Below are 26,213 nucleotides of genomic sequence, written 5' to 3'. Positions count from 1 at the left end.
TTAGCCTCTCTGTAATTTGGTTGTGAAGCTTAGTATATTCAATACAAAAAATATTTGTATCAGAATCTCTGTCAACGTGTATGTTTTGTAAGTTTCTATTACCAAAATGTTGCAGGACTTCAGTTCCAAGTCCAGTATATTATTCAAGATTAAAACATAAGACAACACTGTTTAAAGTGGACCTGTCACCCAAATATAAAAATCTGTATAATAAAAGTCCTTTTTAAATTAAACGTGAAATTATTAAAGCATTCATAGCTGTTGTAAACTCATTTAAAAATCTTAGCTGTCAATCAAATAATGCCTTCCCCTCCTCTATGCTTTAGACATAGAGGCGGGGCAGGCAATTACTTTCACTTTCCATAAAGCACTTCCTAGATGTCACTGCTCTCCCCACAGTCCCCTTCTCTCTTTACCATTTAATTGTGTAGCAAGTGCATGGGGATGGACATCAGGTGTCCCATTCTGGTGCACAAACAAGATTTTGAAATGATGCAAGGCTTGCCTTAATAACAGTGTCTACAAAATGGTTCCTGCCTGTGTGCTATAATTATGAATTCCCAGACCGAAGGAAACAATATTCAAAGTATTAATATACTGTAATTAAATTTTATTTTGCTTGACTAACGTCATAAAATAGGATTTGTAATAATTTTTTCAGGTGACAGGTTCCCTTTAAGGTAGTGGTTACCAAAATGTGCACTTGGTTGCCCTGGGGGGTGGGGCTTGGACCAGTGGCAGGGTGATCTCAACCTGAAGGCCAGTTAGGGTGAGATTTGGGGAGAATGTCTATTTACTCTATTTACACTTAAAAGCCCAGCATAAAGGTCAATTAAGCTGGCCCTGCATAAGTCCCTCCAGACCAACTGAGACGTTTATTGGCCCATGTATAGCACGTGCAGGCCCGGACTGGCAATCTGTTGGTTCTGGCAAATGCCAGAGGGGCTGCTGTATGGTTCCATAGAAAGTTAACATATAGTGGGCTGGTAGGAGGCTGTTTTGGGCTGGTAGGGGGCTTTTTGGGCCTCTGGGTACTAGGAATGGCAGGGCCTATTTTGACTCCCAGTCCAGGCCTGAGCACGTGACTGGCCTGTCCAACTGATGGCTGCTCAATAATTTCCCAGATATCTCTCAGGATGGTTGGAAAATCCAACAGATCAATGCTACCCCTGTTTGACTGTTCTTCATAGACAGCGGGTATGGCCTGGTCCCCACCCATGGCCCAGCACATGTATGGGTTCTGAGATCAGCCAAGATCTGCTCATTTATTCATTTATTCATTCATGAAATGAGTGGATCTCAAAATGGTCCAGATTTAATTTAGTGAGAAAAAATGATTCAATTCGAAGAGGAAAAACTTATCTCCAAATTCAGTTGAAGTTTTCAAGTGATAAACAATGAGCTAAGTTTTTCTAAATTGAATTACATCTCAATTACATTTCAAGTCATAAACAATAAGCTAAGTTTTTCTAAATTGAATTACATCTCAAACCTCATCCATGAAATCTTATCTATGAGTTTTCATGTAATAAATCTTTTTCTCACTGAATTGAATCTGGCCCAATGTATGGCCAGCTTAAGGGGGAGTGCAAACTTTGCTGTTCTAGATATTCTTGGAACTATGGCTGAATGAGTGATACCCCAATGTTATCCTATATCCTTAACCTTGTAATGGTGGGTCATGAACAAAAGTTGAACTATTTTGGAGCTTCAATACATAGATAAATATTTAACAAAGCAATGTTATGTGCACACAAGTCTGCTATATCCATATACTGTACTGTTTAGTGGTTACAATATGATAACTCCCTCCCATATGTATAAATATACAGAGAAGAAACGTTCTGTGAATACATATACTACTATACTATACAGAGATAAAGTGTTCTGTGTACACAGTTATTCCATCCCTTTCTGTCCAATCAGAGAAACATTTATGTGAAAAACATGGCAGGATATCTATCTCAAAACAGGGCCTATTTTCAGTTAAAACAGCATTTTGTGCTCTCCAAATATGCAATCATCCCACATGTATATTATCATATCAAAGAGAAATTTAGCTTAGCTTCTGAATTTTAAAAAAGCTAGTTTACCTCCCACTTATTGTACTAAGTTATTTAGGAAATCGTCACTTTTAGGTTACTTGATTATTACCCCCCAATCTGCAAGGGGCAAAGGACACAGTGCTAAGACCAAGTTATAATATATAGAGTTACTCCACTTACAGGACCAAAAATTAATGTGTTTGCTATGCATTTAAGTACAATGTAATGTTACCCTTTACTGACTGCTTAATGAATGTTTGTAGCCATAGGGACAGCCAAAGAAGCTGAAATAGGGCTGTAAGACACATGTTTACATAGCAAATAACAGATAGTTTGGTAGGATGCAATACTTTTAGTTCTCAAGCAGGGAAATAAACAATGGTCAAATACCATTCCAAGAGACTTGAGTGGGTCTAGTTCAGTAGACCCATTCCCAGATCCATCAAAAAGCTGTCTGACCTGGACCTACTGACCAGTACATTTCCATCTTCATAAGGCAATCCAAACCCAGGGCTGAGGTGTACCATGCAATCCTGGATGTGATGTCAATAAAACCCACAACTAAACAGCCCACTATGTACCGAAATACTCTTGTAAGATAACAGCGGACCACCCTTGTGGTTGGATAATAGGGGCTTTCTGAAAAAAATCCAAACTATTTTTGCAGGTACCCATGGTGCTTGTCTATAGCTTGCTATTCCATGTACATACACCAGGCAAAGTAAGAGAGCACATGAACAGCACAAGTTTGCTAAAGTAAAGAGGCCTTTTTATCTATCTATCTATCTATCTATCTATCTATCTATCTATCTATCTATCTATCTATCTATCTATCTATATATATATATATATATATATATATATATATATAGTCAAATACAAGAGTCCTCTGCACTCAACCCATTATCAATATATTTAAGACAGCGACATTTTGTGCATACTGCTACTAAAAAATGCCTTACCCTTTAAACAACACAGGGATTGTTTGTCCATATATTGCAATATATTTAAGCTGGCCAACTACGTCAAAGTCATCCCATATCTGGCCAGTCCTACGCTCAATTTTATCTGATTCATTAAGAATTCTATTGCTTCATTATACATTTTACAAAGGGACTAGGTATTACCTGCAACTTAACTTGCTGCTTTCAAAGTAAACCTCCATACTTGGCTGCCCTTTTATTAGACACCAGTGGGATCACCTGACTATAGCTGGGAAGGGTGGGAGCTACAACATGGAGCTGGTCACTGCTCCTGTATAAACTATAACAAACAAGCCTAATGGTTTTAAAAAATAGTGGTGAGCACAACTTTCCCTTGTTTGTTATAATATATATATATATATATATATATATATACGCTAGATTTTGTAAGCTAGGGCTCAGTTATGCAAGATGTTTGGCAGCAGCCACAGGATTTGTGGGAAGCCAAAAGCCACAGAAATATTTCTTTAAAGAGCCACTTAATGTTACTCCTTTCTTTAATGATTACATTTAATCCTTTAAAGTGGCTGTTCACCTTTGAGTTAACTTTTAGTAGGATGTAGAGAGCGATAGTCTGAGACTATTTGTGGTTTTGGAGTTATTTAGCTTTTTATTCAGCAGCTCTCTAGTTTTCAGTTTCAGCCAGGTGAGACCACAAAGGCCCAGGCCTAGGGCAGCAAGTTGTTAGGGGTGGCATGCCACCCAGCCGTTTGCCGAGGAGCACTGGGGATGCGCATGCGCACTGCATCAGCTTACTGATGCGGAACACCAATCTAGGGTAAAGAGGCTGAGATTTCATCCACTATCTATCATAGCCCCTAGAGTAGAACCTTTGTTTGTTCTTTAAGCGATGGAGATCCAAATTACAGAAACCTTGTGTCCAGAAAACCTCAGGTCCCAAACATCTTTAATAGATCCTAGATCTATATTTTGTATATTACACAGCCTTAACTTTAAATACTATGTTTATTTGAGGGTGACCCAAAGAACCCAAATGTTGTCCAGGTGGGAGAGCACATTGCATGCAAGAATTGTTTGGAAAATAACCGAGAAAGTGCTTGTATTGAAATATATATCTTTTAGTGAGTTAAATATGTTTAACACGACCATTGTAAGAGTATAAAATAGGGCTCAGAAGGCCTATATTTAACTTAAAGGGATACTGTCATGGGAAAAAAAAATTTTTTCAAAATGAATCAGTTAATAGTGCTGCTCCAGCAGAATTCTGCACTGAAATCCATTTCTCAAAAGAGCAAACAGATTTTTTTATATTCAATTTTGAAATCTGACACGGGGCTAGACATTTTGTCAATTTCCCAGCTGCCCCATGTCATGTGACTTGTGCCTGCACTTCAGGAGAGTAATGCTTTTTGGCAGGCTGCTGTTTCTCCTTCTCAATGTAACTGAAGGAGTCTCAGTGGGACATGGGTTTTTACGATTGAGTGTTGTTCTTAGATCTACCAGGCAGCTGTTATCTTGTGTTAGGGAGCTGTTATCTGGTTACCTTCCCATTGTTCTTTTGTTTGGCTGCTGGGGGGAAAAGGGAGGGGGTGATAATCACTCCAACTTGCAGTACAGCAGTAAAGAGTGATTGAAGTTTATCAGAGCACAAGTCACATGACATGGGGCAGCTGGGAAATTGACAAAATGTCTAGCCCCATGTCAGATTTCAAAATTGAATATAAAAAAATCTGTTTGCTCTTTTGAGAAATGGATTTCAGTGCAGAATTCTGCTGGAGCAGCACTATTAACTGATTCATTTTGAAAAAAAATTTTTTTCCCATGACAGTATCCCTTTAAACTAATTGTATTCTAAATAACCCTTATGGAAGAAAGCATTCCTCTCACTTCTCAGCCCAAGTAAATTACCCCTTTCTGTGTAACTGCTGCCATGTTTACATCATAATATTTTTTTATAGAACACATTAGAAATAAGGAATAAACACCAAATTATCAGTCCTTAAGCATGTGGCCTACTTGACACATGTACAGCTATGGGATCTATTATCCAGAATCCAGGGTCTTTTAATTTGGATTACCATACTAGTAGGTAGGATTGCTACTTTGAAGGGCTAGGGAACTGAAGCAGAAGAGTTAATATCTCCTTAAAGCATGAAGGTAGCTGTGCTTCAGCAACATTGGAGACATGGGGTATAAAGTAGGCAGTCCACATGTTATTTTAAATAACTCCATCAGCCATCTTGTTTGCATTGGACATCATTTACAAGTTTGTATATATCTTTTTCTAGGTGATCTGGTATCCCGTGCAATGCATCACCTTCAGCCTCTCAATTCAAAGCAGCACAGCAATGGGACCCCAATGCATCATAAGCAAGGACCTCTCTACTGGGAACCCGAGGCCCTGTATACGTTGTGTTATTTCATGCACTGCCCCCATATGGAATTTGAGAATCCAAACGTGGAGCCTTCCAAAGTCACTCTTCAAACTGAAAGGTAAGACATGCATTCACCTTGAGTATAATAAGTAATGTAATCTCAAGAATTGGCATTTGAACTGACATTCAATTGAACAAACAGACATTTAGAAAAATATACATTTTCCTATGGTTCTTCAGACAAGGCTACTGGACATAATTATTCTTTAACAGACTTCCATACCTTCATCATGTGTAATGTGGGTATAAAGAATAGCTTGATAGTTTCAGATTTGTGAAATGTTCCATTGTTTGGGTCTGTTTGTCCACAACCTTCCTGTTGTTTTCGATAGCTCTTCCTTGTGTCATTGTGCCTTATATAATAATTTATAATTATAATTTGCACCATCACATAAGGGGTTGTTTATCAAGTGTAGTCAGGGTGCAAAGTATAAAAAATGGACCCTATGCTGCACTTTTAAAAAATTGCTGTACTGTAGGTTTCTGTCTTCCAAAAAGGAGCATGTTCCCGCCAATAAATATACAATGTTGAAGATGCTTGGCAGTGTTGTTTTAATGAAGCACACTCTACATCCTGAAAGGCCAGTAGATATACAGTACAAGGCCTGGAAATGATTAATATAAGCAGGTATATAAATCTCTCTCTCTCTTTCTCTCTCTCTCTAGAGAGACTAGAACCTGCATAAATAGGACTCTGTTGGGTCAAAACTGTACGTGGCATTAATGCAACATACAGAACAATTGCCTGTATTTTAATTATTGATTTATATAAAATGATAATGTTTCATTGTCATTTCAAGTGTGACTGTTCCACCTCTCGCCAGGGTCTTCATCAATAGTTTAAGTTGAAGATGTAGGAGGTGATGAAGACTTAGCCATTACAGTAGACTTCTGGAAGAAGGAACCAATGTGGATCTATCAAAAGTGGCTGCTGGGTGCAAGACACTGATTGATTGCTTTCTTTTTTGATTGCTGACAGGGACCTACTAGGGGAGAGAACTAATACAAGGACAGAGTACTGATTCACTAGAATTGGTTGCTGAGGGCCAAGTACAGGATTGCTGTGGCAAAGAAGATGTGTTGATCCATGAAAGAAGCCATTGACGCAGTATTGATCCTGTGCAGGGGTGCTCGGGGGGACACTGTACTCATTGACATGATTGCTTGGGTAGGGTAAGCACTGATGAGTATTTCATCACATGGCATGCTGAGGAAGATGTTCTAAACAATTAAACGGGGCTCCTAGGAAAAATCTACTAGTCATAACAAAACATTGTTTGAGAAGCTCTGCTTACCCACTACATGAAATAATATGTGAGAGAAGCTACTGGATAGACTGGGTATCAGAATAGATAATTCATTTCAATTCATTACAGGAGACTGCAGAGGAAGAGAATTGTGGACCCATTAAAATAATATGTACAATGCAGCTGAACCTATCATTGACCCTTATTCAAATGATGCATGTGATCCCAAAATAACCAGTGCTTTATCCATGGGCTTCAACAGAATTTCTCTAGATGGTGGCATCTCATGTACTCAGATCCAGAATTTCCTTATGCCAGAGGCATAACTTTACTGCCTATCTGCCATACCCTCACTAGGTGAGGGTGACTGATAGACCTCTTAGCATCTCATATTATGGTCATTGTCTGGTCTGTGTCTCTATTGTTTATATTGACACTTTGCAGAGCAGTGAAAAATCTTGGTTCTAAATATTCATGGCAATATCAGTGGCACATGGAACAGATGAGGCAATATTCCTTAGACAAGGCTGGGATAGTGACCATTAACTCTGCATGCTTCAGCTGATTCATGAGAGTCACAGTCTTTTATGCTTACAAATTTATGTGGCACAGTTAAGACAGAAGTTCTTTTATAGTTGTAGATTTGTTTAGCAGACCAAGAATATTATAAAGTATTCATGGGGGGGGGGTTTGACTACGCCATCTGAATTTGCAAAGTGAAGTACTCATTCTCAATAATCTACATTCTCATTTACATCTACCATGGTTGGAAACTTCTAGTAAATAGAAAGCAACATACCTCTAAATGATGGATCCTGACTTATCATTAGGGAGGGAGAAGTAGAGAAATGATCATAAAAGAGGTATCTAATGACAAGTGGTTGGTAAGCAAAGGGGTATCACTGATATCTGTCCCACCAAGAGTTTTCTTGGTACCCTGGTGTGCCAGTCTGACACTGTTCTCCTGCATATTATCAAAGTTTAATGCAGGCCTGGTTTCTTGTATTATTGCCATTAAATAGCATTCATTATTTTTTCTCTTTTAGTTCTGAACCCTAATAAGGTCCAATTCCACGTTTCTGAATGTTGAATACAGTGCATAGCGGCAAACTAAAATTGCAGTATGACAGCTAGAAGATGCTGTTCTATTAGTAATATTAGTTACTAATTACTAGTAACTACTAATTCTATTAGTAGTAATCCCACTGGATTCTCATGTATCATGTGCAATAAAGGTTTTACTTTGCACAGATAGGTACCATCTCATTTGGGCAAGTTAGGGTAATGTGTAGATACTACACACAAAGGGTAGTATCCCTAAGCATTTCTGTGTGAAAGCACTTTAGGAAGCACTTTTTAATGTAAAATCTTGGACCCTGATTGCCAAAGGGCCAAGTCATTTAGAAGACATTAAACAAGAGGATCATGGAGGACCAGGCAGAATGACACAAGTACCTTAATTGTGTCAAAATTAGCTTATTTTTTCTGCTTTAAATCCCCAAATTGAATGGCTAATACACGAGTAATGTGGGATCTCCTTTTAATAAAGTATGCATACACTGTGCAATAATGTTAGGCTATTTCATGTGACAGTATGCATCTATATAATATATATAGATGCATCTATATAATATATATATATGAATATTTAAAAAGTTGCATTTTGCTGATGGTAGCTTAGCTAAAACTAACAGTGACGGATAAACATTAGCCTGACTACCTTAGGAAATAAAATAATGTTGCTATAAGTACCACAGACTGATGTGGTATGGACCAATTAATGCCCTGTGGTAAAAGCCACCAGGGCACAGAGGATTCTGTGACAAGATTTTTCTATTCTTAACTATTTATTTTTCTAGAATATTGGGGTTAATACCTTGCTTACTCATGTACAGGCCTGCAGAAAATATATGTAGAGGCTGCCTCCCTGAACGCATTTGAATTTTTCTTTTTTTTCAAGTTACAATTGCACAATAATCTCCATTAGTGATATGTGATCCACTACTTCTCAACCTGGGCCCAACCCAGCCTAACATTAAGAAGGTACTTGACTACCTGCACCTAACCTACCCCCTATGGCAGGGGTCCCCAACCTTTTTTATACTGGTGAGCACATTCAGAAAGAGATTTAGAAAGAGTTGGGGAGCAACACAGGCATGAAAGATTTTTTCTGGTTTAGCAGTACACCTGATTTTTATGAAACCAGTTGCTCATGAGTCACTGGTTGGGGATAACTTCTCTATTATGTTGTCAGAGATGACACGCGTAACCAAAACCCTATGTAGATGTGCAGGGTACAGCCATAACCCCCGACTATTGGGTATTGGGTCAGATATGGGATCCGTTATCCAGAAACCCATTATCCAGAAAGCTCAGAGTTACGGAAAGGCCATCTCCCATAGACTCCATTATAATAAAATAATCCAACTTTTAAAAATGATAATAAAACATGATACTTGATCCAAACTAAGATATAATGAATCCTTATTGGTAGCAAAACCAGCCTATTGGGTTTATTTAATGTTTAGATGATTTTCTTATAGACAAAGTATGAAGATCCAAATTACGGACAGATCTGTTATCCGGAAAACCCCAGGTTCCCAACATTCTGGATAACAGGTCGTCAGTACAGAATACTTTGTGTAGCTTATTTCACACAAGTATAGAAGAGGGGGTTAACTATTTTCTAATTAAGTAGACTTGGAGCTATAAAGGACATCAAGTTTTTCAGCATGAGGAGGAAAAAATTACACCATTTCGTACAGCTCATTATGTCTCTCTTTGCAACTTACATGAAGCTCAGCCAAATTTGGAATGCAGGATATTGAGGAATTAAAGAAATACAACTTTTAATACAAATGTCATATTGACCTTGTGTGAAAGCAATTCATAGCATTCATAAATTACAATTTAACTCATAACATGCCAAATGAGTCAGTTTTTAAAGTAGGGGGTGTAGGATATGGGCGTCAAAAGGGCCCAATATTGTGTGTATTTTACCAGCATTAGGCTGGTGAAGTATAAACTCCAGGGAAAAGTCTGTGTGGCTGCAGCAAGTAATGCTGTTTAATTCTATTCTGGCTTAGGAAAAGATGGATAGTGGGTCCCTGGAGTGAATGGAAGAAAGCAGGGTGTGCTTCCATTCCTTGATTCAGTAAGGGGTTTCAGCTGCCAAGCTAAAGGCAGTTAATTAATTAAGCTACAGGTGAGCTGTAGTTAAAAGGAGGTGTGGAGCAACACCTCAAGGCTTCTTCCCCTGGATATATCCTGGAGCTGGAGGAGGGTGAGGGGCCATGTGAGGGGCCATGTGAGGGGCCATGTGAGGGGCCATGTGAGGGGCCATGTGAGGGGCCATGTGAGGGGCCATGTGAGGGGCCATGTGAGGGGCCATGTGAGGGGCCATGTGAGGGGCCATGTGAGGATCTTCTTGAGTTAAGGAAGGTGCCTGTGTGTAGCTTGGAAGGAGAGTGATTCCCTGCTGACCTGTGTTCGAAAGAAAGCTCTAAAGGACTGGAGAGGAAAAGAGAAACCCCTCCCAGGAGACAAGTGTGTCTTGAGTGTGCCCAGAGAGGATTCTGGGTTTTGCGGTCCACCCAAAAGCCAGTGAGGGCTAAGGAAACCGTGAAGTCAACACCAGTGAGGGTGTGAATTTGGACTGTTAATGCTTATGAGAAGCTAATGTTATCCCCAATGTAAAGCCAGTGGGCTGATGATTTGTGTTTTTGCCAAATAAAAGTCAGCAAAGCTGCATTTAAACTTAAAGGCGGTGTCAGTCTCCATTCTCTGTGCTGAAAACTGTGCTGGGGCCTTGGGGTTTCGCTACCTGAAGCTCACAGGGGAAAGAACCAATCTGCAGCCAATCAGAACCCAGAAAATGTGGAAGTAACCCAAAAATAGAATCCAATGACCACATAACATTAACTTGTGGCTTTTTTTTTATTAACTTTGTAGGTTTCATTTACAAATTGCAATAGTTTCAAGTTACTTGGTGTGCCAGGTCTTGACCAACCTTCTGGAGACATGGCATAGTGGGAATTAAGGGAATCCCATAGAGGCTTATCTGGTTGTTAAGATGGAAAAATTAGACCTGGAAATCGGCACAGCCCTGGAGGAAACCCACAGAAGATAGGATAGTTTAATTGATGCAAGGGGTTAAAGTTATAGGGGAGGGTAGGTTTAAGGCTAGTTAGCAGACAAGGGACGTTGTCTTCCAATGGTAAGTTGAGACAACATATTCCTAACCAAATCTCCCTTGCTTTGGGGCTGGTGACTTGTTATGTAATGTTGTTAGCTGCTCATGTGGCATTGATGGTTGAGATGCAATAGATGGGGTGTGGCAGCTATACAATTCCTTATAACAGTCAGTAACAACATTTGTTTTGCCTGTTCCTGGACAGTCAGGAATTGTGGTGTGATCATGGACAATATTGATGGTTATGGTAACCCCTGAGGTGCATAACCATGGTGATAATGAGGTGGGGCATGGAATTCTCCATGGGCTTAGCTTCAAAGCAGCATTGTAAAAGGATACGTTCCCTGAGCTAGATGCAAGTGACTAGTAGATATTGCTGGTATCTGGAATGGTTCTAAAAGTTAAATGTTATGTGATGACTATTGTAATCAATAAAAGTTGCAGTCATATTGTCCAAAAAGATGACATCATATATTTTGTGAGTAAGTATATAAGAATATTGGGCCATGCCTAAGTCATGTATTCATCTGGCCAAATCAAGCAAATGTAGAAAAAAAACATTGCACCATAGCACCCAGACCAGGCAGAATTGTCATTGGAGGATGAAAATAAGAATTTGAGAATTTGGACAACTTCTCGAGTGATCTCAAGTATGTTGAGTATACTAGGAGCTTTAGTTCAACAATGTTTAGATATTCCCTTAAAAAACCTTGACTTTACTTAGACCCTTGACTCCCTCCCACCTCCCTATAGTACATTTGAGTCCATCTCTACGGGCAGGCTAAAGGTTTTCCTCATACTGAAAAGATAACTCTACCCCTGACCACTTGATCTGTTTTTTATGAATACCCCACCCCGGTAACCTCAACCTCCCAAATATACTCTCCTAACCATACACCGATTTTAAAGTAACCTGATTCATCTCCAAGTCATGGCCCCTGTGACTTCACCTGTTTCTCCCAGAGCCCCCTTCCTAGTTATTCCTTTATACTGTACTACCATATACCACAGTCCTATTTAGTCATTTGGTGGATTTATCCTCTCTAATTTGCTTCTAATGCTAACTACCTTTATAATATTTTATGGTGTCTTATATCTAAATAACCAGAATAAGCAGAATAGCCTTCCTTTCTATAATATATTCCCTTCACTGGGCAGAAACATATCTTTTCTTGAGGAGCAGACAGAAACAGACAGCAGTATCTGGATTTGGAAGGCGACGTTCTATGCCGATGTGTAGGGTCACGGAGAGACAGCATGTAATATTTTGCTGCTCTGTCTGACCGTGTGAGTTATAGCAAACCAGAAAGGAATTATGAATCAGGTTAAACTGGCCTGCTGTAATGTTTGTATTCTGCAGATAGAGATCTATCGACTTGCAGGTACCGGCAGAATGTCCCCGTGTAAGAAATTGCCATTTTGATTTTGTTATTTAATAAGAAAACAGTTGTTCAGGGAACTTACATGAAACCCCGATTATCATAACAAAGGGTTTCCTGTGACTACTAAGCCCTATGTCTGCTGTGGGGACCATAAATCAATTTACTGTATGCTAGAAAACTTGCTTAAGAGGATTGTAGGCATGTTGGGGGTTTATCACAGCATCTTGGCAGTTGGGAGGGTTTTTGTGGGGGCAGATGAGAACCCAGGATAAAAGAATGATGGACAGAGGAAAAGGAGCTGGGCTGGGGAGCTGGAGAAACCGGAGGAGCCTGGGACAAGACAACACATGAGGAATGCAGACCAGAGGGGAAGCCATGATGAAGCTGACCTCTATTCTATTGCTACAATAGTGTATAATTTGTAACTGTAAATGTTGTAATTATTGTTTTAGTCTAAGTGTAATCATTTATGTATAATAATCAATTGATGTATTATTCAATACACAATCATTTTAATATATGCTTATTGGGGTGGATTCATTGTCTGCTTGCTCAAAAGAACCAGAACCCTAGTGAGAGGGTTGAGGTGTGTATATATATATATATATATATATATATATATATATATATATATATATATATATATATATATTATTAATATAATAGCCTAAAATCTACAGTGGCGAGCCAATGACGCAGTGCAATGCATATCATTTAATCCATATTTATGGAAGTGTGTAATATTGTGTTGTAAATTACAAGTCTACATTATTGTTACCACCATAGCAATGGAATAGAGGTCAGCTTCATCATGGCTTCGCCTGCATTTGGTCTGCATTCCTCACATGTTGTCTTGTCCCAGGCTCCTCCAGCTTCTTCCTCCCAGCTGCCCAGCTCCTTTTCCTCTGTCCAGCGTTCTTTTATCCTGGGTTCTCACCTGCCCCCACAGAAACCCTCCCAACTACCAAGATGCTGTGATAAACCCCCAACTTGCCTACATCCTGTTGAGAAAGTTTTCTAGCATACAGTAAGTTGATTTATAGTCCCCACAGCACAGCAGACATATGGCCTAGTAGTCACAGGGAAACCCTTTGTTATGATAAAAGGGTTTTCATGTAAGTTCCCTGGATGACTGCTTTCCTATATAATGTCAAAACCAAGATGGCAATTTCTTACATCCGGGCTTGAACACAGAATGCATATGGAGGATATATAAATATATGAATAAACACATAAGATAATCCTGCTGAAATGAAATCACACTTACTAACACAAGGGCTAATTTCAGGGCACAGTTCAGTGCTGCAGGACAGATGCCAGAAACATGGCGGTTTCCATTTTTGCATTTTCAACCCTGTTCTGCCAATTGTAGATGAGGCCCATGCACTTTAAATGAGAAGATCCCAAACTGTGGGGCAGGCCCACTGGGGGGACATGGAACAATTACAGGGTGTCTTTAAAGGCCAGTTAGGGTAAGATTTGGGGAAAATATCTATCTTATGTTAGATTTGGGGTGAAAATAGGTTCGGGCTCAGTTATGAACAACCACAAAAAAATGAAAGCAGTTGTTCCCTCCATTCTTTAAAGGTAGTTGCATCCAAAGCTTCTCATTGCAGTTTCACATGGTTGACCTCAAATCTGTTGTCTTCATCCTGTCCCCTGTTCCAAATCATGCATCTCACCTTCGCAGGCCAACTACACTAGTATTATGGGAAAACATGGCAACTTGACCCTAGCACCCAGAACAGGCAGGATTCTCACTGGAGGATCCTCCTGCATTTCATGGCAGTATCTTTGTAGAGCAACAACATAATTTTATTAACCAGTGTTTTTTAAGAATCTGGAAACAAATGCACCTACCAAAGGTTGGATATAAAGGGAGGTTTGAACTGAAAATGCCCAACAACCACTGCTCTACATATTCCCAGGCAATTCCACACATCCCTCAAAATACTTACAACCTGTCTGTCCTCTCCTCTCTCTGTCTAAAGGAAAATACATGGAAGCTGAAAACCCTACTTTAAAACAGAGAATATTTTTCCCTTTAGCATGTGAAGCCAACAAGTTATCCTTAAATTATATTATACCTGACAAATGAACAGTGGCGTAACTACTTGCAGACGGGCCCTGGTATAGGATAGGCCCCCAGGCTCCCCTATTGGGCCCCCCCTATGAATTGCACACTGGAGTGCCGGTGCACTCTGCAGTGCTTTATTAGTGGTGTGCAACAGGTGTGAGAGTCTAGAAAAGAACAAAGTTCACCATCAGCCTGCATTTACTTGAGCTTCTCTAAACACCAGACTAGGTGCTAACAACAATCTCTGAGCACAAAGAGCAGAAGTAAACAGGAGCTGTAAGCAAATCATACCTGATGAGCAATTCTGTATAACATGCAAATAGGAACTGGCCACTTCTGCACATGTTGTAATGAAACTGAGCACACAATCCCTATCCTTCAGAGCTTACAATCCATTGTATGGTAACAGGAAGGGGGACATATGAATGAAAGAGAGGAGTTCAACCTCACCATAAACATTATTTATGGAAACACAGGGTCAGTGGAGAGGGAATGGTTTACTGACATCACAGATTACAGTTCCAACTTCTACACTGGCACCTAAATAACACAATAGAAGGCGGAATAGCTTGCCTCACTCACCGCTTGCTACTTCATCAGTAACATACTACTGCACCAACACAAGCGCACAGCTGGCTATGCCCCCTGGAAATGCCCCCCCTATGAATTGCACACTGGAGTGCCGGTGCACTCTGCAGTGCTTTATTAGTGGTGTGCAACAGGTGTGAGAGTCTAGAAAAGAACAAAGTTCACCATCAGCCTGCATTTACTTGAGCTTCTCTAAACACCAGACTAGGTGCTAACAACAATCTCTGAGCACAAAGAGCAGAAGTAAACAGGAGCTGTAAGCAAATCATACCTGATGAGCAATTCTGTATAACATGCAAATAGGAACTGGCCACTTCTGCACATGTTGTAATGAAACTGAGCACACAATCCCTATCCTTCAGAGCTTACAATCCATTGTATGGTAACAGGAAGGGGGACATATGAATGAAAGAGAGGAGTTCAACCTCACCATAAACATTATTTATGGAAACACAGGGTCAGTGGAGAGGGAATGGTTTACTGACATCACAGATTACAGTTCCAACTTCTACACTGGCACCTAAATAACACAATAGAAGGCGGAATAGCTTGCCTCACTCACCGCTTGCTACTTCATCAGTAACATACTAATGCACCAACACAAGCGCACAGCTGGCTATGCCCCCTGGAAATTCCCCTCACTGCCTCTACAGAAGAGCTGTGAGCGCCAACGCTTCATTGGCAGGTATCATTACTTAAAGCAACGGCAGGCCCATCTCTTCCCACTCTGCCAGACCCCGTGCCATGCTGCCTGCGAAAAGATTTATCGCAGCTCCGGCAGACCCCAAGGGGGTGTGGGCCTGGGTGCCATCACACCTTCTGTACCCCGGTAGTTATGGCACTGCAAATGAACACTGTTCATCAGCATTGTATTTCTACAGTCGGTCCTTGCAATCACACTAATGCTGTAAACAGAAGAAAAATACTTTGCAGTTGTTTGTCTTGGCTAAATGTGTTTAGAAGGTGTTGCAACTGAAAGATGCTGTTTTTTTCTCTTTATATTTTTGCTAGCACTGTTTGTCACAGTGGGAAATAATCTCTCTCTCTCTCTCTCTCTCTCTCTCTCTCTCTCTCTATATATATATATATATATATATATATATCTATATATCTATATATCTATATATCTATATCTATATCTATATCTATATATATATATATATATATATATATATATATATATATATATAGATAGATAGATAGAGATATATATATATATAGTATCGAAATGCGCCCCAGCACTCAACAGTGTAATCAGCGTCGATCTTGGTGCACGCTCCTGTGGGGGACCCCGTCGTGTCCCCACTAGATATATACAGATAGAAGAATGAAGCAGCACACGATTCTTTGCAAAAGTGTATATTACAAATCAAGCATCAGTACAGCGACGTTTCGGGCAGGCTATATGCCCTTTATCAAGCCATAATAAAAATGAGCATTATACAAGTGATCTTTAAAAACAACAAACAGGAAATGACTTCATAATTTGCATAATGATTAGTCCACATCCATCACCACTTTGTTTTAACCCTATATACGCTTTCAGTGGATTTAAAGGAATAGAAATAGATCATAGTCCTTATTGAGACCTGAGGGATATAACGATCCAAGTTTTTTAATCCACCACACCTCTCTCTGTTTTAATTTTAATTCTCTATCACCCCCTCTTTTCAAAGGAGGTACTGTTTCCAACACCATAAATTTCAATTGGTCTGCAGTATGTCCTTTTTCTAGGAAATGTTTGGATACAGGCAAGGACATGTTACCTAGATTGATGCTGGAACGATGTTGAGATATACGTGATTTGACCATCTGTGTGGTCTCACCTATATAGATGAGACCACACGGACATATCACCACATATATCGCAAATTTTTAAATGCATGTAAAATAGCCCCGTAATTATACTGTATAACCAGTCTGGGGATGTATAAACTCCTTATTTTTCAAAATGAAGGAGCATTGTGCGCATCCTAAACAGGGAAACATCCCCTTGGATCTACATCACAAAAACATTCTATCAACTGTTTTAATTTTAGTTTTCATCTGGGTTGAAGTCACCTGTGCTCCTATAGTTTTTCCTTTACGGTAAGATATAAGTGGCATTGTCTTGAACTCTTGTATCGTAGGATATGCATTTTGTAGTAAATACCAATGTCTACGTAATACTTTGCCTACAGTTTCACTGTCTGTATGAAATTGGGTAACAAATGGTATCCTATTTGACTGTTTTTTCTTAGTTTGAGGAAATTCCACCCTATGTTGGGCCTGTTGTATTGTCTTTTCTGGATAACCCCTATCCCTAAACTTTTGGCACATGGTTTGTCTCTGAATATCTCTTTCTTCAGTGTCACTAACTAGTCTCTGTACCCTGGACAACTGGCTGATTGGGATAGATTTTTTTATATGTGGTGGATGATAGCTCGTATAGTGTAGAATCTGATTCCTGTCTGTAGGTTTGGAAAATAAAGAAGTATGTAAGTGGCCACCCTGGTCCTTGTATATTAGAGCATCGAGAAAGTTTATTTTGTGAAGATCAAATATTAGTGAAAACGAAATGGAGGGATGTACCCCATTAATCCTGTCGTGGAACCGCTGAAGGGAGTCAACGTCACCCCGCCAAACCACAAAGACATTGTCGATATATCTCCACCAGGCCAAACAGTGCCTGGCAAAGTCTACATCTAGATATATATGTAGTTCCTCAAGCTTAGCCATGAATTCGTTGGCATATGCCGGGGCGACATTGGATCCCATCGCGGTTCCACGCAGCTGAAGATAGAAGTCATCCCTAAAAGTGAAATAGTTACAATGCAATATGATCTCCAACAATTGTAAAAATAATCCAATTTGCTGTTCAGAATAGTGGGCCCTTTCTCTAAGTATCCACTCACAAGCTAGCAGTCCATCTTGGTGTGGGATAGATGTATATAAACTGGCCAGATCCAGTGTGACCAGTATTACATTTCCATCACCCACTTCACCCAGTGTGCTTAGCTTTTGTAGAAAGTGGCCCGTATCTCTAATATATGAGGGTACCAATTGTATCAATGGGCTCAGTATTTTGTCCAGCATTACAGCTAATGGGCAAAAGACTGAGCCGATACCTGCCACTATCGGTCGACCCGGAGGACTAACCGGATTTTTATGTATTTTCAGCAAACAATACAGTGTTGGTGTCACGGGATTTTTTACTGTCAAAAATTGTCTCAATTTCTCTGAAATCACACCTTCATCAACCATTTCATCCAACACAATGTTCAAGACAATGCCACTTATATCTTACCGTAAAGGAAAAACTATAGGAGCACAGGTGACTTCAACCCAGATGAAAACTAAAATTAAAACAGTTGATAGAACGTTTTTGGGATGTAGATCCAAGGGGATGTTTCCCTGTTTAGGATGCGCACAATGTCCCTTTGTTTTGAAAAAATAAGGAGTTTATACATCCCCAGACTGTTTATACAGTACAATTACGGGGCTATTTTACATGCATTTCAAAATTTGCGATATATGTGGTGATATGTCCGTGTGGTCTCATCTATATAGGTGAGAACACACAGATGGTCAAATCACGTATCTCTCAACATCGTTCCAGCATCAATCTAGGTAACATGTCCTTGCCTGTATCCAAACATTTCCTAGAAAAAGGACATACTGCAGACCAATTGAAATTTATGGTGTTGGAAACAGTACCTCCTTTGAAAAGAGGGGGTGATAGAGAATTAAAATTAAAACAGAGAGAGGTGTGGTGGATTAAAAAACTTGGATCGGTATATCCCTCAGGTCTCAATAAGGACTATGATCTATTTCTATTCCTTTAAATCCACTGAAAGCGTATATAGGGTTAAAACAAAGTGGTGATGGATGTGGACTAATCATTATGCAAATTATGAAGTCATTTCCTGTTTGTTGTTTTTAAAGATCACTTGTATAATGCTCATTTTTATTATGGCTTGATAAAGGGCATATAGCCTGCCCGAAACGTATATATATATATATATATATATATATATATATATATATATATATATATATATATATATATATATATATATACCTGTATCTATATATCTATATATCTATATATATATATATATATATATATATATATCTATATATATATATAGATATATAGATATATATATCTATATATATCTATATATATAGATATATATATCTATATCTATATATATCTATATATATTGTGGTATGGTGACAAAAAGGTCCCCAGTATCCTGGGGAAAAGTGATTGATGGTATGTATGTTGGGCCACGGATTCTCAGATATTGTTACTGAGGTGAGACCAGTAGTGCTCTTAGCAGAGAAACACTATGGGGCAAATTCACTAAGATTCGTAGTTGCGCCAGGCGCATCTTCGCCAAGCTTCGCCGCGCTTCGCCAGGCGTAGTTTCGCCAGCGATCCGCAAATTCACTAAAATCCGAAGTTGCGCACAGGGGTAGCGTAAGGTTGCGAAGTTGCGCTAGCGTTGATTTGCTAAGTGAAGCGAAGTTACGCTAGCGAAGGTTAATTTGCATACGGCGCCAAATTCAAATTTCATTGGAGGAATACGTAGAATCACTACAAATGCCTGGGAAACCTTCAAAACATCAAATAAAATTTTTTTTTGCCCTACACATGTGCCCACTGTATAGTTAAGTTGCCATGAGTTAGGAAATGTAGGGGGGAAGGAGGGGAGCCCCAAAAAAATTCTTGATCTTTTTCAGCCTATCACCCATAATATAGAAAACACGCCAGCGTTTTTTGGGACTTAGAAAAAATGTGAACTTTTTTGGAAGCAATCCCTATCTACTCTTTTGCGCTTCGCCTGGTCTGAGGTGGCGAAGGAAGTCTAGCGTAAAAGGTAGCGTTCAGTACACTGCGCGCGTTAGTGAATTTGCATAGTTACATCCGTAGCGAAAATTCGCCAGGTGTAAGGGTGCGAAGTAACACTAGCGAATCTACGCCAGCGTTCGTTAGTGAATTTGCGAAGTAACGAAAATGCCCAACGCTAGCGAATTGACGCTACCGTTCGGCGCTTCGGCGCTTAGTGAATTTGCCCCTATGTCTCTCTGCAAGGTTTTTGTAATTGTTGATCTGGGACTGGACTTACTGGGAACCCGCAAGAGTAGGCCAAGTTTCAAGAGGCCCTAGGCCTATTTAGTACACCTGATGCTGAGCAGCAGTGCTGAATGTGTGTGAGACAAACTGCTGGTATTGCTCAGCTTCAGGAGAGAAAGCAAAGCATTTATTTTGTGAACCAGAAGGTTGTATTTTTTCTGTTGAACTGCTGTGTTTCGGTTACCTTCTACCTGCGAGGGGAAATTTCTGCAGCCGCTGGAAAATAAACGTGGGCAGGAAGCCCTTAAACCGATCCAGGTGTGTGAAGTCGCCTCTTTTGCAGCCTACCAACGAGTGAACCCCCACAATTTGTGTTTCGGATGCGGGCAGCGATTGCCACACACGGAAGTTGCCTAACCACAGTAAGTCTCCTGTGGGTATTGTACGGACTGTATAGCTTATAAGTGGGATTTAAAGAGACAGTACACTTAAAAGTTGTGAAATGGAGGATGTCCTCAAGGCTCTGCTGCAGTGCACTGCAACCTTAAAGAAGGCCCACCAGGAGAGCCAGTTGCTACAGCAGCAGCAGTCTAACGCCACTCAGCAGGAGGCAAATCGTCTGTTGCAGGCCCAGATCACTGCACTGGCGCAGGCTGCAGAGAAAGATCGGCAGCTGCAAATTGAGGTGGTAAAACAACTGACAGCCAGGGTCTTTGGGGATGCTGCCCTAGTCCCCGGAGTGCCACGCTCCATCCCAGGCAGCCACCTCCTGCGGAGAATGACTGGGCAGGATGATGTGGAGGCCTTCCTCTGTACCTTTGAGAGGACGGCGGAGCAGCAAGCCTGGTCGAGGGAGCAATGGGCAATGATTGTTGCACCACTACTGGTGGGGGATTCCCAGAAAGCTTTTTATGACCTGTCCTCTGAGGACGCAAGGGACTATGACAAGCTGAAGTCTGAAATCCTGCGGAGACTGGGAGTAACCAACTCTGTGAGGGCACAGCGTGTCCACAGTTGGGAATTTAAGGTTAAGGGATCACCCCGCTCCCAGATGTATGATCTCATTAACCTTGTGAAACGCTGGCTGCAGGCGGACTTGCTTTCCGCGCCTCAGATTGTGGAAAGGGTCACAATGGACCGATACCGGAGAGCGCTTCCACCTGAATTAAGCCGGTGGGTAAGCCAAGCCGACCCAAATACAGCAGACCAGTTGGTGGAACTGGTGGAGCGATACCTTGCCGCTGAGGACTTCACTATGCGGGCGGTGCCCACCTCGAAGAGGACTCCTGCAGTGGACCGATCCAAGAAGTCGGCTACAGTGGAAAAGCCCAGCCCAGAGGACCCCGGTAATCCAGGTCTAGACTCGACAAGAGGAAGACCCCGTGGAGACAGCCCCCGCCAGACCCGAGGAGCTCCCCAGTGCTGCAGGTGCAGAGAGTGGGGACATATTGCCGCCAACTGCCCAGCTGATCCAGAACCCATGGAGTGTGGAACGGAGGGGAAGTTGTCTCTGTTCGCTCAACCAGGTCTCGTTGCGGATCCTGATGTACCAACTTGTGTCGTCCAGATTGGTAAGCGCACTGTGAATGCACTATTAGACACTGGTAGCTTAGTCACACTGGTAAATACACAGCTCCTGAAGGACTGTCCTTTAACGCAGTAGGAGTGGTGTGTGTACATGGGGACTGTAAGAAATACCCCACAGCCTTAGTGACTTTTGTGACCCCCGCAGGGACTGTGTGCCATGAAGTGGCAGTGTCTCCCATACTCTTGCACAGTGTAATTTTGGGCAGAGACTTTCCCTTATTTCGTGAACTGTGCCAGGAGCAAGCTCCAGAGACTGAGAAAAGTTTTGAGCATGGTGAGGTGACACCCCACCCTATTGAACTGGATACTTCTATAGAAACTGTGAAGGACAATAGAGTGTCTGGGGGAGAGAAAACAGAACCACCCATGTCAGGTGTTATTGTAAGTGGTACCGAGGATGGGTTGGAAGATAGTGAGTTGTTTCCCTTAGCTGTATTAGCTGGTGAATCTGAGGTAACTGCGGAGACCATTGAGGAACCTAGCATGCCTGAGCTAGAGGTCTCCCGGGATAACTTCGGAACTGCCCAGCTAAGGGACCCGACACTCACTAAAGCTTGGGAAAATGTCAAGGTTAAAAATGGGAACCCCGAAAATCCTGGGGTAGATTGTGTATTTCCCCACCTTGCTGTACAAAATGACTTGCTTTACCATGTGGATAAGGTTCGAGGAGAGATTGTGGAACAGCTAGTGGTCCCGCAGCCATATAGGAGAACAGTTCTCAATCTGGCCCATTCTCATCCACTAGGTGGTCACCTAGCGTATGAGAAAACCAAAGACCGAATGCTACAGCGGTTCTTTTGGCCGGGGGTACATGCAGATGTAAAGAACTATTGTGAATCATGCCCCAAGTGTCAGAAATCGGCCCCAATGCCCCATTTTTGCAGCCCATTAGTTCCCTTACCCGTAATCGAAATCCTATTTGATCGTATTGCCATGGACTTGGTAGGGCCACTAATAAAATCTGCTAGGGGGCATCAGTATATTTTGGTAGTCATGGACAACGCCACTCAGTATCCAGAGGCTGTCCCCTTAAGGAACACCTCTTCAAAGACCATAGCTCGAGAGCTGTTCCACATGTTCACCCGCACAGGAATTCCGAAAGAGATCCTTACAGATCAGGGGACTCCCTTCATGTCTAGGGTGATGATGGAATTGTGCAGGTTTCTCCAAATAAAACAGTTACGCACATCTGTCTATCATCCCCAAACTGACGGGTTGGTGGAAAGGTTCAACAAGACCATTAAGGGGATGTTAAAAAAAGTGGTGGATAAAGATGGGAGGAACTGGGATTGTTTACTTCCATATTTCATGTTTGCCATTAGAGAAGTCCCACAGGCCTCTACAGGGTTTTCACCCTTTGAGTTGTTGTATGGCCGCCCCACACAGAAGTGTGGTAGAGCATGTTGCAGACATGCAGGACCGTCTTGCAAAGGTAATGCCCCTTGTGAGAGAACATATGCTTCAGGCCCAGCAAGCTCAAAGCCGCATATATAATAGATCGGCTCGTGTCCGAACTTTCCATCCTGGGGACAGGTTGTTAGTCCTGGTTCCTACGGTGGAAAGCAAGTTCCTGGCCAAATGGCAAGGCCCCTACGAGATTATAGAACACGTAGGGGACGTTAATTATAAGCTGTCCCAACCAGACAAGCGGAAAAAAGAGCAGCTCTACCATGTTAACTTAATTAAGCCCTGGAAGGATAGGGAATCGCTGTCTGCCTGTCCTGCAGTTGTAGAGGTAAAGATCCCACAGGCGCCCGAGGTAAAAGTGGCTGAGACCCTCACTAACAGTCAAAAGCAGGAGATGAAAGAGTTTCTGATCCGGAATAGACAAATATTCTCAGACCAGCCTGGGCTTACTGATATTATTAAACATGACATTATAACTGGACCTGGGGTTAAAGTCAATGTTAAACCTTATAGGATACCCGAGGCACGACGCCAGGCAGTGACAGAGGAGATTAGAAGGATGTTGGAGCTGGATGTAATTGAGGAGTCCCATAGTGAATGGTCCATTGTCCTTGTCCCAAAACCGGATGGTAGCATCCGATTTTGCAATGACTTCAGAAAGTTAAATGAGGTCAGCAAGTTTGATGCATATCCAATGCCCCAGGTTGACGAATTGATAGAAAGGCTAGGGCAGGCCCTCTACATTACCACCCTAGATCTTACCAAGGGGTATTGGCAGGTACCCCTCACTGAAGGGGCCAAAGAGAAGACTGCGTTTTCCACTCCTGAGGGGCAGTGGCAATATAAACGCTTACTGTTTGGCTTACATGGGGCCCCAGCAACGTTCCAGAGAATGATGGACCGCATTCTCAAACCACATTGAGGATATGCTTCAGCTTACCTGGATGATGTGGTTATCTTTAGTCCAGACTGGGAAAGTCATTTGCCCCGGGTACAAGCGGTCCTTGACTCTATCTGGAAGGCGGGTCTGACAGCAAAAAGTGTGCAATGGGGTTAGAAGAGGCCCGCTATTTGGGGTATGTTATTGGAAGAGGGGTAGTCAAGCCACAAGTGTCCAAAATTGAGGGAATTCAGGAGTGGCCCCGGCCCAAATCCAAGAAGCAAGTGAGGGCCTTTCTTGGGATAGTGGGATATTACAGGAGGTTTGTCCCCGATTTTGCCACCCTAGCAGCCCCGCTTACTGACCTCACAAAAGGGAGTAAAGCTGGAACAGTTACATGGACCCCAGAGGCAGAGGAAGCCTTTATAAACTTGAAGGCATCCCTGTGCAGATACCCTGTGCTGATAGCTCCTGACTTCAAGAAAGAGTTTCTTGTACAGACTGATGCTTCTGAAGTTGGGTTAGGGGCTGTTCTGTCACAAGTAGTGAATGGGGAAGAACACCCAGTAGCATACCTAGCATACCTAAGCAGGAAGCTAACCCCCGCTGAACGCAGGTATGCCATTGTAGAGAGAGTGCCTGGCCATCAAGTGGGCACTGGAGAGCTTGAGATACTATCTGTTAGGGAGGCAGTTCAAACTTGTCACTGACCATGCCCCACTTAAATGGATGGCCCAAAATAGGGAAAAGAACGCCAGGGTCACCAGATGGTTCTTGTCCCTTCAAAATTTCAAGTTCTCAGTAGAACATAGACCTGGAAAGATGCAAGGGAATGCAGATGCTCTCTCCAGGGTACATGCATTGGTGGCATACTGTGCTCAGCCCTACGGGCTTGAGCAGAGGGGGGGATATGTGGTATGGTGACAAAAAGGTCCCCAGTATCCTGGGGAAAAGTGATTGATGGTATAAAGAACTTTCATTTGAAGCAACGTAGGGGGTTCTTCACAGTCAGGACAGTGAGGTTGTGGAATGCACTGCCGGGTGATGTTGTGATGGCTGATTCAGTTAATGCCTTTAAGAATGGCTTGGATGATTTTTTGGACAGACATAATATCAAAGGCTATTCTGATACTAAGCTCTATAGTTAGTATAGGTATGGGTATATAGAATTTAATTAAAAGTAGGGATGGGTGTATGTATGGATGCTGGGTTTTCATTTGGAGGGGTTGAACTTGATGGACTTTGTCTTTTTTCAACCCAATTTAACTATGTAACTATGTAACTATGTATGTTGGGCCACGGATTCTCAGATATTGTTACTGAGGTGAGACCAGTAGTGCTCTTAGCAGAGAAACACTATGTCTCTCTGCAAGGTTTTTGTAATTGTTGATCTGGGACTGGTCTTACTGGGAACCCGCAAGAGTAGAGTGGGGCGGATCCCCAAAACGTGTAGGCCAGGTTTTCATGAGGCCCTAGGCCTATTTAGTACACCTGATGCTGAGCAGCAGTGCTGAATGTGTGTGAGACAAACTGCTGGTATTGCTCAGTTTCAGGAGAGAAAGCAAAGCATTTATTGGATTTTTTCTGTTGAACTGCTGTGTTTCGGTTACCTTCCCCCTGCTAGGGGAAATTTCTGCAGCTGCTGGAAAATAAACGCGGGCAGGAAGCCCTTAAACCGATCCAGGTGTGTGAAGTCGCCTCTTTTGCAGCCTACCAACGAGTGAACCCCACAATATATATATATATATATATATCAAAACAAAGTGGAGTGGAGTGTGCACCGGTCTGTGACTTAGTCCACTCAAGGACACAATGTATAAAAAACAAAATAAAGTCCAGACAACTTATCTTGTGAAGAAAACGAAAATTCTTTATCAAGCAAAAAATGCAAGAATATGCAACGTTTCGAAGCTCCCGCTTCTTTGTCAAGCAATCTAGTATACAATGTTCACACATCCTTAAAAAGGTTACAGCTGTAGACACACCCCCCTAGGGGGTGGTACAAATTAAACACAAATTAGTATATAGTATTTAACCCATTTGGGCATTATACATAGAAACAATCATAGAATTACTTAAATATGTCATACAAGATACACAAGCAATCTGTGTTACAAAGTATATGCTGAAAATATCACATTAATTCAAGGATGCATTTATGTCCCAACCTCTACTCTATATATGCCATAACCTCACTATATAAAGGCATGCAAGTCGTACTCTCTATTTAACCCTTTAGGGTATAGTGTCTGCAAAGTATGTATCCAAAATTTCTCTCGTTTCTGGAGTATACATTATAAATATATATATATCTATATACATTATATATATATCTATATATATATCTATATATATATATCTATATAT

At 41.4% G+C, this 26,213-nt stretch overlaps 1 protein-coding gene across 1 annotated transcript in view; it reads left to right on the top strand.

Annotated features, from left to right (window-relative positions):
- Positions 1 to 26,213, top strand: part of btbd11.L (BTB (POZ) domain containing 11 L homeolog) — a 176,110-nt gene that overhangs the window by 95,946 nt on the left and 53,951 nt on the right. The window contains exon 3 of the mRNA XM_018251965.2: positions 5,278 to 5,482. Coding sequence (XP_018107454.1) covers positions 5,278 to 5,482 — 205 coding nt within the window. The remainder of the gene's footprint in view (positions 1 to 5,277; positions 5,483 to 26,213) is intronic.

This window comes from Xenopus laevis, chromosome 3L, assembly GCF_017654675.1.
Source record: "Xenopus laevis strain J_2021 chromosome 3L, Xenopus_laevis_v10.1, whole genome shotgun sequence".
NCBI classification, from domain to species: Eukaryota; Metazoa; Chordata; class Amphibia; order Anura; family Pipidae; genus Xenopus; species Xenopus laevis.
This window is presented reverse-complemented; position numbering and strand designations above follow the sequence as displayed.